This window comes from Mesitornis unicolor, unplaced genomic scaffold, assembly GCF_000695765.1.
Source record: "Mesitornis unicolor isolate BGI_N332 unplaced genomic scaffold, ASM69576v1 scaffold8661, whole genome shotgun sequence".
Classification (NCBI taxonomy): domain Eukaryota; kingdom Metazoa; phylum Chordata; class Aves; order Mesitornithiformes; family Mesitornithidae; genus Mesitornis; species Mesitornis unicolor.
The window spans coordinates 144,245-157,888 of NW_010164429.1; the positions used below are offsets into that span (position 1 = coordinate 144,245).

Genomic DNA, 13,644 nt, shown 5'->3' on the forward strand with positions numbered 1-13,644 from the left:
AACCTACCATATGCTGAATATGAGCTCTGTTTCTTTGTGGTGGATTTTGACAAATAGTGACTAATTACTTGGATTAATTTCGTATATGTCCTTTGCAGCTACATTCGACGAGGTGAAAGCCATTGGTGGATGAAGGGTTCAACACCTACACAGATTTCAGAAATCATTATTAAACTCATTAAAGATATGGCAGCAGTAAGTTTTTATCCTTTAAGTATGGGGAAGATATTAAAATATTTCTGATAATGAAGAGTACATTTTTTCATAACTTTCTGTTGCAGTTAATGTTGGGTTGAGCTGTTAAATATGAGTTGGTCTCAAGAAGAAAAAGTATAATCTTCTGGGTAGAGTCCAGGCCTAGGAGCAGTAGGAACTGAGTTCTCATTCTTCTAAACAGAAACCCGGTATTGAAATAAGCTTTTCAGTAAGTTACTTGTACCAGAAATTTAAGAAGTAAACAATAATGGTGTGTCAAGTTCTACATTATTAACTTGGAATCTTAATTTTTTAAGTCTTGAGCACTCAGAACTCCAACTGAAGAGTAAAAAGTGTCTGTGGAATAAGATAACAGTGGTGTTTTCATGTAACTGTATGTAGATTTTATATGTGGGGTTTCTGGTTAAGACTGCATGTTAAGATTGACTTCTTTCAGCCTTACTGAGATCTACATTTATAGTTGTTAGGTACTTTAACCCTCTGGGCTGAAATTTTCCATAGTTGTATCTGCTTCAGACAAGTTTTTTGGCAGAAGAACTTGATGAAAAGTGATTCAGCTATTTCCCAGAAACAATACTGGCAAAAAAAAAAAAAAGTTGTGTGTATGTTTAGGGGAAAGTTGAGGGATTGTTGGATTGTTTGTTTTTTTTTCCTTAATTCTGTACCTATTGTCAGATGCTGTAAATGACCCAGATTTTCCTCTGCGATTACCCTTTGAAGTTGCTTCAGTATGTTCAGCTTTGGAGTCCTGTTTTCTAAACCATTCACTGTGCCATGGGATCACCATTAAGGAGATCCCTTCTCCAAGTTGCTGAAGTCATCTTTAGTTGCTGTAGTTTCCCTTTTAAGAGTCCAGTGAGTCTCAATTATTTCTGTCACCTTTAGCATGAGGCTTAGATATTTAGAGATGACATTGAGAATTTAAGGATTCAGCAGTCTCTGAATTGGGAGCTTTAGGGTATGAGTCAGTGCCGTAGGCTCAGAATCTTTACGGTTGGTTTGCAAAGTATGCTGTAGTTGTGATGTTTCCTGTGTACTCCTCTTTGTCTATTTTAAATTAATTGAGGTTCCTCTTTAACAGGGTCATCTGTCAGAAGCTTGGTCCCGTGTGACAAAGAACGCTATTGCTGAAACCATCATAGCTCTGACCAAAATGGAAGAAGAATACAGATCACCAGTGAGGTGCATTGCAACAACCAGAGTAAGAACTTGACTAAACCTAAATTAGGTGGTTGTGAACGTGCAGCCCATCCAAGAGGTTTCCTATATTTTAGGAAAAAACTTCCTTACATGTATTCAGGAAACAATGCACACAGTATACAGTTTACATTCTCCAAATCTGGCTGTGTGCATCATGGACAGGTATCCTAACTAAGGTAATCGCTGTTTGTCCTAATAAAAGTTTTGCTTTCAGTGTGTCACAGCAGATTGAGTTTTCTTCTTATGTATCTTGGCTACCTCACAGCTAATGAAGAACAAGTATTATGCATATGCATTTGGGTTTTTAACCTTGAGGTAATTGTGCTTTAAGTTTGTGATACTCACCTTTTACTAAATTTACAAGATCATCTATGTGGAAAATTGCACAATATGTATCAGCTGTCTTTTCCCAGCTCTATACACGATTATTTAAGTGGTTTGACTTTTGGGACATCAGCTGCCACATCTCAAGGCTGTTATGAAAACATGCAGTAGTGAGCACTCCCTAGGACAATTAAGCTAAGCTTCACCTATGTTTTAGTCTCGAAATGAAAAATAATTTGCTGAGCCCTTTATTATTTACCTGGAGTAGTTTTTTTTTAATTTGTCTTTACTTCTTCCATGACTGTTTTATAGAAACTTGGACTAAAGTAACCTTAACAGATTGCTTGAAATACCACAAGTATACCTGTAAATTGTGACATTCCTGCCATGTCGGGGAGTACAGATTTTGACTTGTCAAGCGTAATAATTTTATGTAAAAGAGGTCACAAGCATTTGACACTCATGTTGTTTTAAAAGCCTGTCCCAGTTGTTCTTTTCACCCCCTTACTCATATATCCTCTTCTCTTTGAAAGACATGGTCTCAGAGTCCCACCAGCTCCTGCTGTCACTGTGTTGGTTTAACCATGTTTCAGAGGAGCCCTGAGCATCAGTGTGTCTCTCCTTGTCAGTGAACTTAGTTCTGTCAGGGAGATGTGACTTTTTTGGGGGAGTCCAGTAGAGTTTTTCAATTAAAGCCATTTTGTTCAAATGGCCTACCAACAAATTAACCTCATGTAGGATAATCTCTTTAGGATTTCACTGTAGTCAATGGAGAGGATGAATAGTTTGCTCAGAACCCTTCTCTAGGTAATCTCAAATGCCCCATCCAGTGAGGAGAGAACATAGGGAAACCAATCTCATTGAGCTGAAGTTTTGGGTTTGTTTTGGTTTGTTTGTTTTTTTTATTAGTCCTTGAATTTAATCTTCTCCCCAAAAGCCTGCAATGTTTGGGAGCAATACACAAGTCTGTATTTGCCATATTTCTCTACAATGTACTCTGATCTTTCTTCACTCTCTATCTTGTGTGCTAACTGCTGTATTTATGACCATAAAGTGACATACCTGAAAGAAACAAGGTAGTTCCCAAAAGTTCAGTAAGTTTTATTGTGCGCTTGACTTATTTTGGAAAAAACCTTGTGTTGTATGGGCAGGCTTCAGGTAACGATGGTAGCTGGTTATGGTTTGCAGGTAACAGTGACACTGTTGTCTGCCAAAGTTTATATATTTAGTATTTGGGATTTTTTTTCCCCAGTATTTCCAAACTATATAATTCTACTTTGCTTTTCAATAGCTATGGCTGGCCTTAGCATCCCTGTGTGTACTTGATCAGGATCACGTTGATAGACTATCCTCAGGAAGATGGATGGGAAAGGATGGGCAACAGAAACAGATGGTGAGACTGAAAATCATGTTTTTATGTGTATTTTGATTTATTCAGTAGTCAAATAATTTAGAATAATGTAATGATTGGTCTAACCTTATTCCTTGCTGTTGTCCCCAGTGGAGATTGTACATACATGTTTTAAGCGTTTGTGTTCTAGACAAGCACTACTCAGAAAACAAAAATTGAACAATTAGGGTAGCAATTCTACTGGTATTTAGAGTGGAGCAAGGCCATCCTTTAGGATGGATTTTTGAAAGTAAATTGTTTAGATACTGATTATTCTAAAGATAAAATTAATATTCTGAACAAGGCCTTTACCCTCCCTTATTCATTTGGGGAGGGGGACACCGGGGGAGAATAAAAACAGATGCTGAAAGGAGATGAGGGATTTAATAGAGAGGTAATTATTTAATATTTTTTCTTAATTTATTTCAGCCAATGTGTGATAACCATGATGATGGTGAAACTGCTGCAATCATTCTGTGTAATGTCTGTGGGAACTTGTGTACGGATTGCGACCGATTCCTTCATCTCCATCGGCGAACAAAAACTCACCAGAGACAGGTAGAGTATGCATGACACCATGTTGTATGCACCGCCTACATTGTGTGCATTTCCCTGATTAATACATAAGCAAACGACAGTACCAAAAACCAAATCTGAAAATTGTATTTTTTTTGTTGTTTGCGATGGGAAAAGATAAGTTTCCACTTAATTCTTTTTAGCTGTTTTTGGTTAAATTACTTTGTCCTTTCTCTTTTGAAGATGACTGGAAAATCATGTAGCAGTTCCTAACTCTAACTTTTATGCTACATCAGCCTGCTTGTCTCTTGTTCTAACACTTAGGAACATATTTTAGGAAAATCTAAGCACTGCATAGACTTTCTAAAGTATATATTGGGTCTTTATTCCTGTTAAATTGTATCTCCTTTACTACTTCTATCATATGAGTCAGTGCTTTTCAAGCCCTTCAGTTTTTATGTATATACATTTTTTAATATCCAGGAAGACCACTTGACAGCAAATATTCCTACTGGTTCCCTTATGTCAGTTCTCTTACTTTTCAGTATTCCCCCACCCCTCACTGTCTTTTCACGGAGAAATATGTTCTCATATCCATAAGCTTGAAAATTTCCTGATTTCTTCTGGCTTTGTTTTTAGGATTGAAACATTTTTCTTCTTTGACTTCCCTTGGCAAGTTTTTACAAATTGCTTTGTACTCTGCTAGTCTCTAAACCTGAAACTACATTTTCCTTGGAATATTTGTCATCGAAATTAATGTTGAAGATGCCTTTCTTTCTGAAACTACTGAACATTTCCTCTTTCTTCACAGTTTTTCTTCTGTGTTTTTTATGGTCCTTTATTTTCCATTTTCCCTCTCACTAATTACGTTTGTACTAAGGCTAAAATAATAAAACTCATTAATAAAGTTAATTTAATGGAAGTCTTTCCTCCTCTCCTAGAGTGCACCTACATTAGCTTTATAGTTAGGATTGGGAATGGGCTTTTGCAGCTGATCTTACCTCCTTACTGTGCTTTGATTTGTGTTACAGAGCAGCCTTAGAGTGAAGGAACTGGGTTCCTTTCAGGTGAAACTGAAAACAAGCAAAAAAAGACAGATGCAGGGACACAGTGCTGATGGTCATTCAGTGCAAGGGATCAGGTAGTCTAGAGCACAAATGATGTGAAATTCAGAGAGCGGGCACTGAGTTTCACTTTACAGAATCTCCTTGGTGCCTCCGCATTTGCAGCATAGGCTCAGCCTGGAGGATCCACCTGGATCTGTTGTTTCTTAGCCAGGATCTTTGCAATCTCCTTTGAAATGTTCCTGTTCTGTCATCCTAAGATGATGATTTTGTATGTCTGCTCTTCTGTCACGGCACAGCACAGTCTAGTCTCATTTATTTTTCTGATTTCTCCTATATAGCCTGTTCAGATTACAGTTGATAAAAAGTAAGTTCTTATCTCATAGATGCCCTCACATCTCTCCTTTAATCTGTCCAAAATAGCTACTTATCAGATTTTCCTGTTTACTTCTGAAAGCATGTTTAAACTTCTACTCTTTATTCACCACCTTTACCTTTACATCTCTCATGTTAATCCCCTCAGTTTAAATTTTAAATTCTGTCTTGTTTCCTGTCTCCTGTTTCCTGTTCTTTTTGATTTCCTGGTTTTTGTCCAGCTTCCATCGTAAATACCTCTAACATATTTTGTCTCCCTCCAAGGAAGGACAGCCTGTAAGTTATTATGACCAGCTTATGCAAATCCTTTGTGGAGCAATTAGGGGTTTATTCCTGATTGTAAGAGGAATTGAAACAAAGTTTAATTTGAGTGTCTATATCTGTACCCAGGAAAATTCTAACTTTAATTGCATTGCAGGTGAAATGAATGAAAACAGAACTGCCTATGAAACTTAGGAAAGGAGAAAAAGAAGAGACTGTATAAAGTCCACTAAGGATCTCATGCAGTTGTTTTATTTTGCAAAAAATGTGTATTTTCCTCCTTGTAGCCAAAAGTATCCACTGTGTATTTATGTGAAAGTCAAAAGTATTAATATTACTTATATAACTGTTCTTACATAATACGTATTTTTAAGACAATAATTATCAATGTTGTTTTGATAAACTTCTAGCATGGTTATGTGAAGATATTTCTTATGTTATCTTGTGCTTTTAATATCCTGTGTTATGAGTTGAATAGTAGTTAGCAAGTCCCAGCTCCATATTATTTAGATCAGAAAAAATGTTGTGCAGCTGTCTTCTTAGCATTGCTGCACTATTCTTTCCCAGCCATGTTAGCTCAAGTGTTAATTTTACATATTTTTACTTTTAAAAACACAGAGCCTATATCCAATCTGCAATATGTACAAATTATGGAATGCATTAAAAAAAAGAGCTTGCAGTAGACAGACTGCAGAATCTATAAAACATCTGATGACAATTCAGAGAGACAGCAACAAAAATAACATAGAGATGCTATTTATTATCTGTTTGGTTCACCTGACAGGTATTCAAAGAAGAAGAAGAAGCTATCAAAGTTGATCTCCATGAGGGCTGTGGTAGGACCAAACTTTTCTGGCTGATGGCATTAGCGGATTCTAAAACTATGAAGGCTATGGTGGAGTTTAGAGAACAGACAGGTAAAACACAACTGTTATTACTTGCTCTTTATCCTGGTTATGTTTACCTTTTACATGACCATTTGTCCAAAGTAAACCAGTTGGGGTTTTCACCTGCTTTAGGGGACTACTTTTATTTGTTAATAAAAATAAAATAGTTTGTGTAAGCATTTTTTCCTGTTTTTTTTTTCTATGATGTTGTTTAGATGTCTGTTGTTAGGCTATCAGTCCCTTATGATTCATTACAACAATTTTGGGGTTTGTTTACTTTTGCGGGCCCAGGCAAACCGACCACCAGCAGTTCGGAAGCATGTCGTTTCTGTGGTTGTAGGAGTGGAACAGAATTATCGGCAGTGGGAAGCGTCTGTTCTGATACAGATTGCCAGGTGTGTGTTAACAAATATCAATCATCACGAATTACATAAAGAAAAGGGGCTGCAGGACCAAATTGATTCCTTATTTTGAGTAAAGCCTGTTCATCCCTACGGTCCATTTTAAACCAGACCTCTCATATCAAAAGATTTGAATATTGAATATTATATTGTAATTCAAATACTTCTGAGTTTGTAAATGTTAATTTTAATTACAGGCTACAAACAACAATAGTCCACCAATAGTTTCACTATTATCTTCAAAAGTATCTCAAGTTTTTACAGTAGTGATCCAAGTATAAAGTAAAATATATACTGTCAACAAAGTCTGTGTACTGGGAAGCCTGATAAAAGTAGCTTGCATAACAGCCTGTTTATTATGTGAGCACAGAGCATTTGGGACTTGACCAGGTTTGTCAACTGTATCCAACTTTCCTGTGGGCTTTTGTGCCCAGCAGTACAGGTACAATTGGCAGAAGGGCCAAATCCTAACCAGTTTCTTACTCTACTCTGTTTATTTCTGTTTGTGGAAAATTTGTCTTTTTTTTTCTCTCTCAGCCTTTTGAATATATTATGTTATTGTTATATTCATTCAGTTCAGTGCATTGTTAGCTGCAGATATCTTAAAGGCTGTTGATACAGGGCAAGCAATGTGTAGGCAGGAGGCACTTAACATACAAAGTACACAAGGAAGATGAAGGAATATTTCTCTTTAGATTAAAATTAAATGTGAAAAATTATGGTTTCATTATGCTATTGGTACTCAGGAGTAACATAAGTAACAAAATTACTTCAAGTACACAGAATGTGCAGTCTTCCCCAAGTACCTGCTGTAGCAGAAGGCAACACGGTCATGATTCTTTTGTCTTTGTTTATTGTGCAAACCAGCAGTCCTTCAAAAAGTGACACCATATCAAACCTTTCAGTGGAGGGAGAAAAAAAGATTAATTATTTACTTTTAATAGGAGTATGCTAAAATTGCCTGCAGCAAGACACACTCCTGTGGCCACCCGTGTGGAGGCGTTAAGAACGAAGAGCACTGTTTGCCATGCTTGCATGGGTGTGATAAGAACGCTACGACTCTTAAGCAAGATGCTGATGACATGTGCATGATCTGCTTTACTGAAGCACTTTCAGCAGCACCGGCTATCCAGGTTTATCTTCCTTTTTTTTTCCCCTTTTAAGAGATTATTATTATGGCTGTAATGTTAAGTGTGTATGAAGTTAAAATAGAAGGTCCCTCAAATTATACTCTTAAAAACACATACCATAACAATATGTAAGTTACTTAAAAAGCCTTTTGTCTGGTGTTACTCCTTTTTCAAGAAAGCAGATTGTATCAATTTAGTTTCCTATGTTTACTTTATTTAGAACGGATGGTATTTTATAAATGGGAGAAACACCTGAGGTAATGAATGGATATACTTCATTGCATAAATATGTAATTTATATATGTTGGAATGGTGGTTTTGGAATTGAGATATTATGATTTTAATGACCATTTTATATTCTTTCTCTATGTTAAGAAGAAAATAAGGGCCTTCTAGGATTTTCAGTAAATTAGTTTCGGAACTGATATTTGTTGCCACTTAGGCATATGGTCTAGTAGTGGACTTAGTAGGGCTGGATCGATGGGTGGACTCAGTGATCTTAAAGGTCTTTTCTAACCAAAACCATTCTATGATTCTGTGAAAAGGACACGACTACTCCTGGTTTAGTGGTTAATGTAACTTCAGTATTCACTTACACATTTTCTTTTCTAAAGCTGGACTGCAGCCACGTTTTCCATTTGCAATGCTGTCAACGAGTGCTAGAAAACAGATGGCTTGGGCCAAGGATAACTTTTGGGTTTATGTCCTGTCCTATTTGCAAGGTAAATGAGCTATGTGTTTACTGCCTAGATAAACAAGTTACCTAATACTGTCTTTAGTTTTCCTTTTTGTAAAACTTATATATTGCTTGTTGCAATATAAATTATTTATACATCACTTACTTAATTTCTCATTTTACTCAAGAAAGGGTATCATTGATGCATCTTTGTACCTTCCCTTACTGTTCCTCTTAAAAAAAAAAAGCATAAAGCAGACATTATCTTTATGCTGTTTTATTCTTGGCACCACCAGCTTGTAAATTCCCAATATTTTCGGCCGGTAGGTGGAGGGGAGGAAGTGATCTTGACGCAAATTATCTGAAGCAGGAAACTTGGCTTCTCTGTTTTACTGACCCCTTTTAAAGCTGCTTTGCTTTTCAGTATGAGGACAGAGATGTCCCTATTTCAGCTTAAATGACTGAAAATTTCTCTTCTACTCTACAAAATCATAATTGCTGTAAGCAAATGCGTATGGTTGCTGCTGGGAAGAAGAGCACCTTAATACCCTAGGGATACAAATTTTGTGAATGGTCAGCCATTTCTGCATGCTGTGTTTCTTCCTTCGTGCTGCATTTTGATAATTTATGACAGTAGCCTGTGACTATGATATCACTAAATGATAAAGTCCTGGCGTAGAGGACTGTCAGTCGTCATTCTTAATTGCCGAGCAGTAAGTCAAAAAGGACCAAAGAACAGAGAAAATGTATAATCAGAATATTCCTGTGTTGTGGTGAATATTTCCTGAACCCTTTGCCATCCCTCTGCAGATGTTACAGTCTGTGGTGAGGGCTGATTATTTCGTATAACAAAAGGCCATATAAAAAGCATTCCTGGTTACTATTTTTGCAGCAAATAAATTATATAATCAGTCATTTTTTGAAATTTCCATTGCCTGAGCTCTTAGGTTTCTGTGACATCCATTATGCTATTTGTGTTTGACTGTAATACAAATTATCACAGCTGTTGTAATAAAGGTGCAAGATACTTTAATCAGGTTTTTTTTTATTTCAGAACAAAATCAATCATACAGTATTAAAGGATTTGCTTGACCCAATCAAAGAACTCTATGAAGATGTAAGGAGAAAAGCGCTAATGAGGTTGGAGTATGAAGGGCTGCACAAGAGCGAGGCCATCACAACACCAGGTGTTAGATTTTATAATGACCCAGCTGGCTATGCTATGAACAGATACGCTTACTATGTTTGCTACAAGTGCAAAAAGGTATGGCAATTAGTACTTTCTCTAATTAACTGTATGGTATAGTTTCAAAAGCAATTTCTTCATGGATGGAGCACATATTTAATACATTGTGTATGGAGTAGGAAGGCAGGAAAAGAATTTGTTGTTAGATCATAATTTTAAAAAGTGTTGAGTGAAATAAGTGTACATAGTGTCTTACCTTGTAAAAGTATAACAGAGCAGTTCAGAAACCAAAAGCACATCGAGGTGCTGGCCTTCTTAGAAGAATGTGCAAAGATACTGTTTTAAAACACCAACCATGCCTTTATCCCACTTTTCTTGAACATTAAAACAGTACAAGCATAGGTCTCATTCTAACTCTTTGATATGGAGAGTTCTTTACTAAGATTCCACCTAGATGTTAACTTCTACCCAAGTTGGAGTTGATCGAAACTGTAGTAAACTGACTTTTGGGGCAGAAAAATCACCACTACTGCAAGCCTGTTGGTGTAGTTTTCCCCAGTGGCAGTCTTAAAAGATGGTAAGAGTCTTCTCTAATTTGACTCACGGTAGTGCAGTTGTTCAGGGTGGAGATAAGGAAACTCTGCCTTCCTTAACCAGTTACACCTAAGTTCAGATCTTAGCATCGTGAGTGCCTTTGAAGTGCAGCAGCTATGGAGATGATGACAAGAGGTGTTAGAAGAATTAAAAAGGAGAAAGGAAATGTGTGGTCTAGGTCATACATGTACAGTTTTCTTCAGGTAGAGAATATGGATTTTTTTTCTTGAAGATAAAAATCATATACAAATAGCCCCTGATTTCCCCGCCAGCAGAGACAAACATTCTTTATGTATGGTTAAAGACTACGATTAGAGACATTTTGGATAATCATTGAGCCCCTCGCATTGCCTCTTTCATCTGAAGCTGATTTGTGTCCATCCTGATGACATCTTTTTCCTTCTTCCTTAGGAATGAATGGAATAAGGCAATTTCATTATAAAGTCTTCAAGGGAAACCCCAATAATTTTTATGTTCAATGTGTATGTTTTACATTAAATGCATAATTTGGAAATAAGGGAGAAAGGACTGACTTCCCATCCATAGGCTAGAGAAGCACAGCACTGAATCCCTCTAGCTCGTTACTACATAGTTACTCAGTTCACTTTTGTTCCTGCCTCCCACAGTTCATCGATGTTTCACTCCTCATCCTTTAGCAACTTGCCCACTGCCTTTTTTTGTCTCCCTTACAAAAATTATTTTTATTATCTTACTTTCTCCAGTTTTCATTCCTGTCCCTGTTTTTCGGTACTCTTTCTTTCCAATACTTAATGCTCAGTTATTTCAATGTCGTTATTTTCCTCTTTTTCCTTCCCTTGTATCTCATTATTCCCTTTCATAGTGTCCATATGTCTGAACAGCAACATTCAACTATCTCATTTTTAACTTCTTTCCTTCCTCCAGCACCTGTTCACCTCAGGCTGCTACCCAATTCCCTGACATACATCCCATAGGACTTTCCTTGTTCTGTTAGTCTGCAGTCTGGGGGAAGGTGGGCTGCCTAAATTTTTCCTTCCTCATAGTCACCTTAAGGCCACTTTCCTGGTCCTTTTACAATCACTGTAAAAAGGTGAGAATTGCCGAAAGCAAGAATGTTATGCATTGTCCCATTAGTTAATTAGGAGGGGGGTGGTTAGTAGGTCGAGAGAGGTTCTCCTCCCCCTCTACTCTGCCCTGGTGAGACCGCATCTGGAATATTGCGTCCAGTTCTGGGCCCCTCAGTTCAAGAAGGACAGGGAACTGCTGGAGAGAGTCCAGCGTAGGGCTACAAAGATGTTTAAGGGAGTGGAGCATCTTCCTTATGAGGAGCGGCTGAGGGAGCTGGGTCTCTTTAGTTTGCAGAAGAGGAGACTGAGGGGAGACCTCATTAATGTTTATAAATATTTAAAGGGTGAGTGTCACGAGGATGGAGCCAGGCTCTTCTCGGTGACAAACAATGATAAGACAAGGGGTAATGGACACAAACTGGAACACAGGAGGTTCCACTTAAATTTGAGAAGAAACTTCTTCTCAGTGAGGGTGACAGAGCACTGGACCAGGCTGCCCAGAGAGGTTGTGGAGTCTCCTCCTCTGGAGACATTCAAAACCCGCCTGGATGCCTTCCTGTGCAACCTCATCTAGGTGTTCCTGCTTCGGCAGGGGGATTGGACTAGATGATCTTTTGAGGTCCCTTCCAATCCCTAACGTTCTGTGATTCTGTAATTAGATGGTAATGAAGAAAGGAAGTTACACATTGCCTTATGTCACCACTCCAGGTGAAAACACTTCAGTGTATGAGGAAATTCATCAGAGCTGGCAGTCTTTCTTGGTGCATTTTTATGTCCAGTGTGTCCTGGTAGAACAAGATGAGAAAGTAGAATGAGTTTCTTGAAAATAGCAAAATTCTAATCATAAGGGATCCCACATGAGGTTAAAAACTGATACTCCTTTTGGCCAGTGAAAAGCCCTGCTGGTAGAGTATTTCTCTGCTGCCTTCAGCCTCAGTCCTGTCTTTCTTACGTGCAGTTCATAAAGCATCCAAATGCTGTTCCAAAAGCCTTACGGTCACTTGCATAGACCACAGTATATTGCACAATTTTTGGTCTCGTTTATCCTGAGATTCAGAGACATTATCTTGGTGCCTCAAAAACAAGTATCAGAGTCGAGAGTTACCAGAATAGTGGAGACTACAATAATGACCCTTATTCATCATTTCCCCTTACAAACTGAATTTGTTAAAATAATAGTTGTCTCCGATTTAACACCCAATCATTTCTGTATAAAATTAAGGCATATTTTGGTGGTGAAGCTCGCTGTGATGCTGAGGCTGGGCAAGGAGATGACTATGATCCAAGAGAGCTCATTTGTGGTGCATGCTCCGACGTCTCAAGGGCTCAGGTAAGCAAAGAGCTTGTATTCCTGCTTTTATTTCATTCTGATGCTCCGAGTACCTGAGCTGCACAATAATTCAGTCACTTGTAATTATGTGTATTGTATAATATTAATATACACTACTAGATACTATCGTTTGGATTGTCACAGCAGGGCTCCTTCATTTACCGGGATTTGTTTTCTTTCTGTTTAGATGTGTCCCAAACACGGTACGGATTTCTTAGAGTACAAATGCCGCTACTGCTGTTCGGTTGCTGTTTTTTTCTGTTTTGGGACAACACATTTTTGCAACGCTTGCCATGATGATTTCCAAAGAATGACAAGCATCCCTAAAGAAGAACTCCCACACTGTCCTGCAGGTAGTACTTTTACAAAGCAAATTTAGTAATTAGTCCCAATTGCTATTCTTATCTTTTCTTACAGATAATTTTTAGGAAAACCACAGGGTCAGTCATACAAATGTTAAATTCAGTACCTTGAATGATATTAGAATGGGTTTGTTTTATGCATGCTTTTGATTCTTTTATTTTTTCTGACAATAATACAGGCAATGTCATCACACTGATCCTATAAACATTAGATATCTCTGTACAGAAAGACTACTTAACTTAACTACTCCAGTTCAGACTCCAGATGTGTAATAATGTTAATATTATATTGTAGAAAATTCACACCATTAAATGATGTATCTGTACTTAGGTACCTGTCATGCAAACTGTTGCCCCGGTGCCTTCGTTTCCAAATGAATGTGCCATGGATTTGATCTGAATAAATCATACTATTTACCCTTCTGTTGAAAAAATAGTGAGATCTTTTTGATGAAGATATTTACATGAAGTAAACAAAAAAAAATTGACTCCTGATATAACCTTAGAATTATTGTTTACTGCAGAGCCTAACTATTGATCGTATTTGTTGATTTTGCTTTCTAGAACGTGCTTTACTTCACTGTATTAGTGAGATAAAACTTATTGCAGTGATTCTCCCTATAAGCTTTTTTCCCTTTTTTAAGTTGAATTTGATTTATTTTAAATGACATTAATAATAATAATAT

General features: G+C 37.4%; 1 protein-coding gene across 1 annotated transcript in view; it reads left to right on the forward strand.

Moving 5' to 3' along the window:
- Window positions 1–13,644, forward strand: part of MYCBP2 (MYC binding protein 2, E3 ubiquitin protein ligase) — a gene marked incomplete at its 5' end in the record, with an annotated part of 156,400 nt that overhangs the window by 141,552 nt on the left and 1,204 nt on the right. The window contains 11 exon segments of the mRNA XM_010194319.1: window positions 99–195; window positions 1,298–1,417; window positions 3,032–3,133; window positions 3,560–3,688; window positions 6,131–6,263; window positions 6,525–6,628; window positions 7,579–7,767; window positions 8,379–8,486; window positions 9,495–9,704; window positions 12,489–12,596; window positions 12,784–12,949. Of these exon segments, the coding sequence (XP_010192621.1) occupies window positions 99–195; window positions 1,298–1,417; window positions 3,032–3,133; window positions 3,560–3,688; window positions 6,131–6,263; window positions 6,525–6,628; window positions 7,579–7,767; window positions 8,379–8,486; window positions 9,495–9,704; window positions 12,489–12,596; window positions 12,784–12,949 (1,466 nt within the window).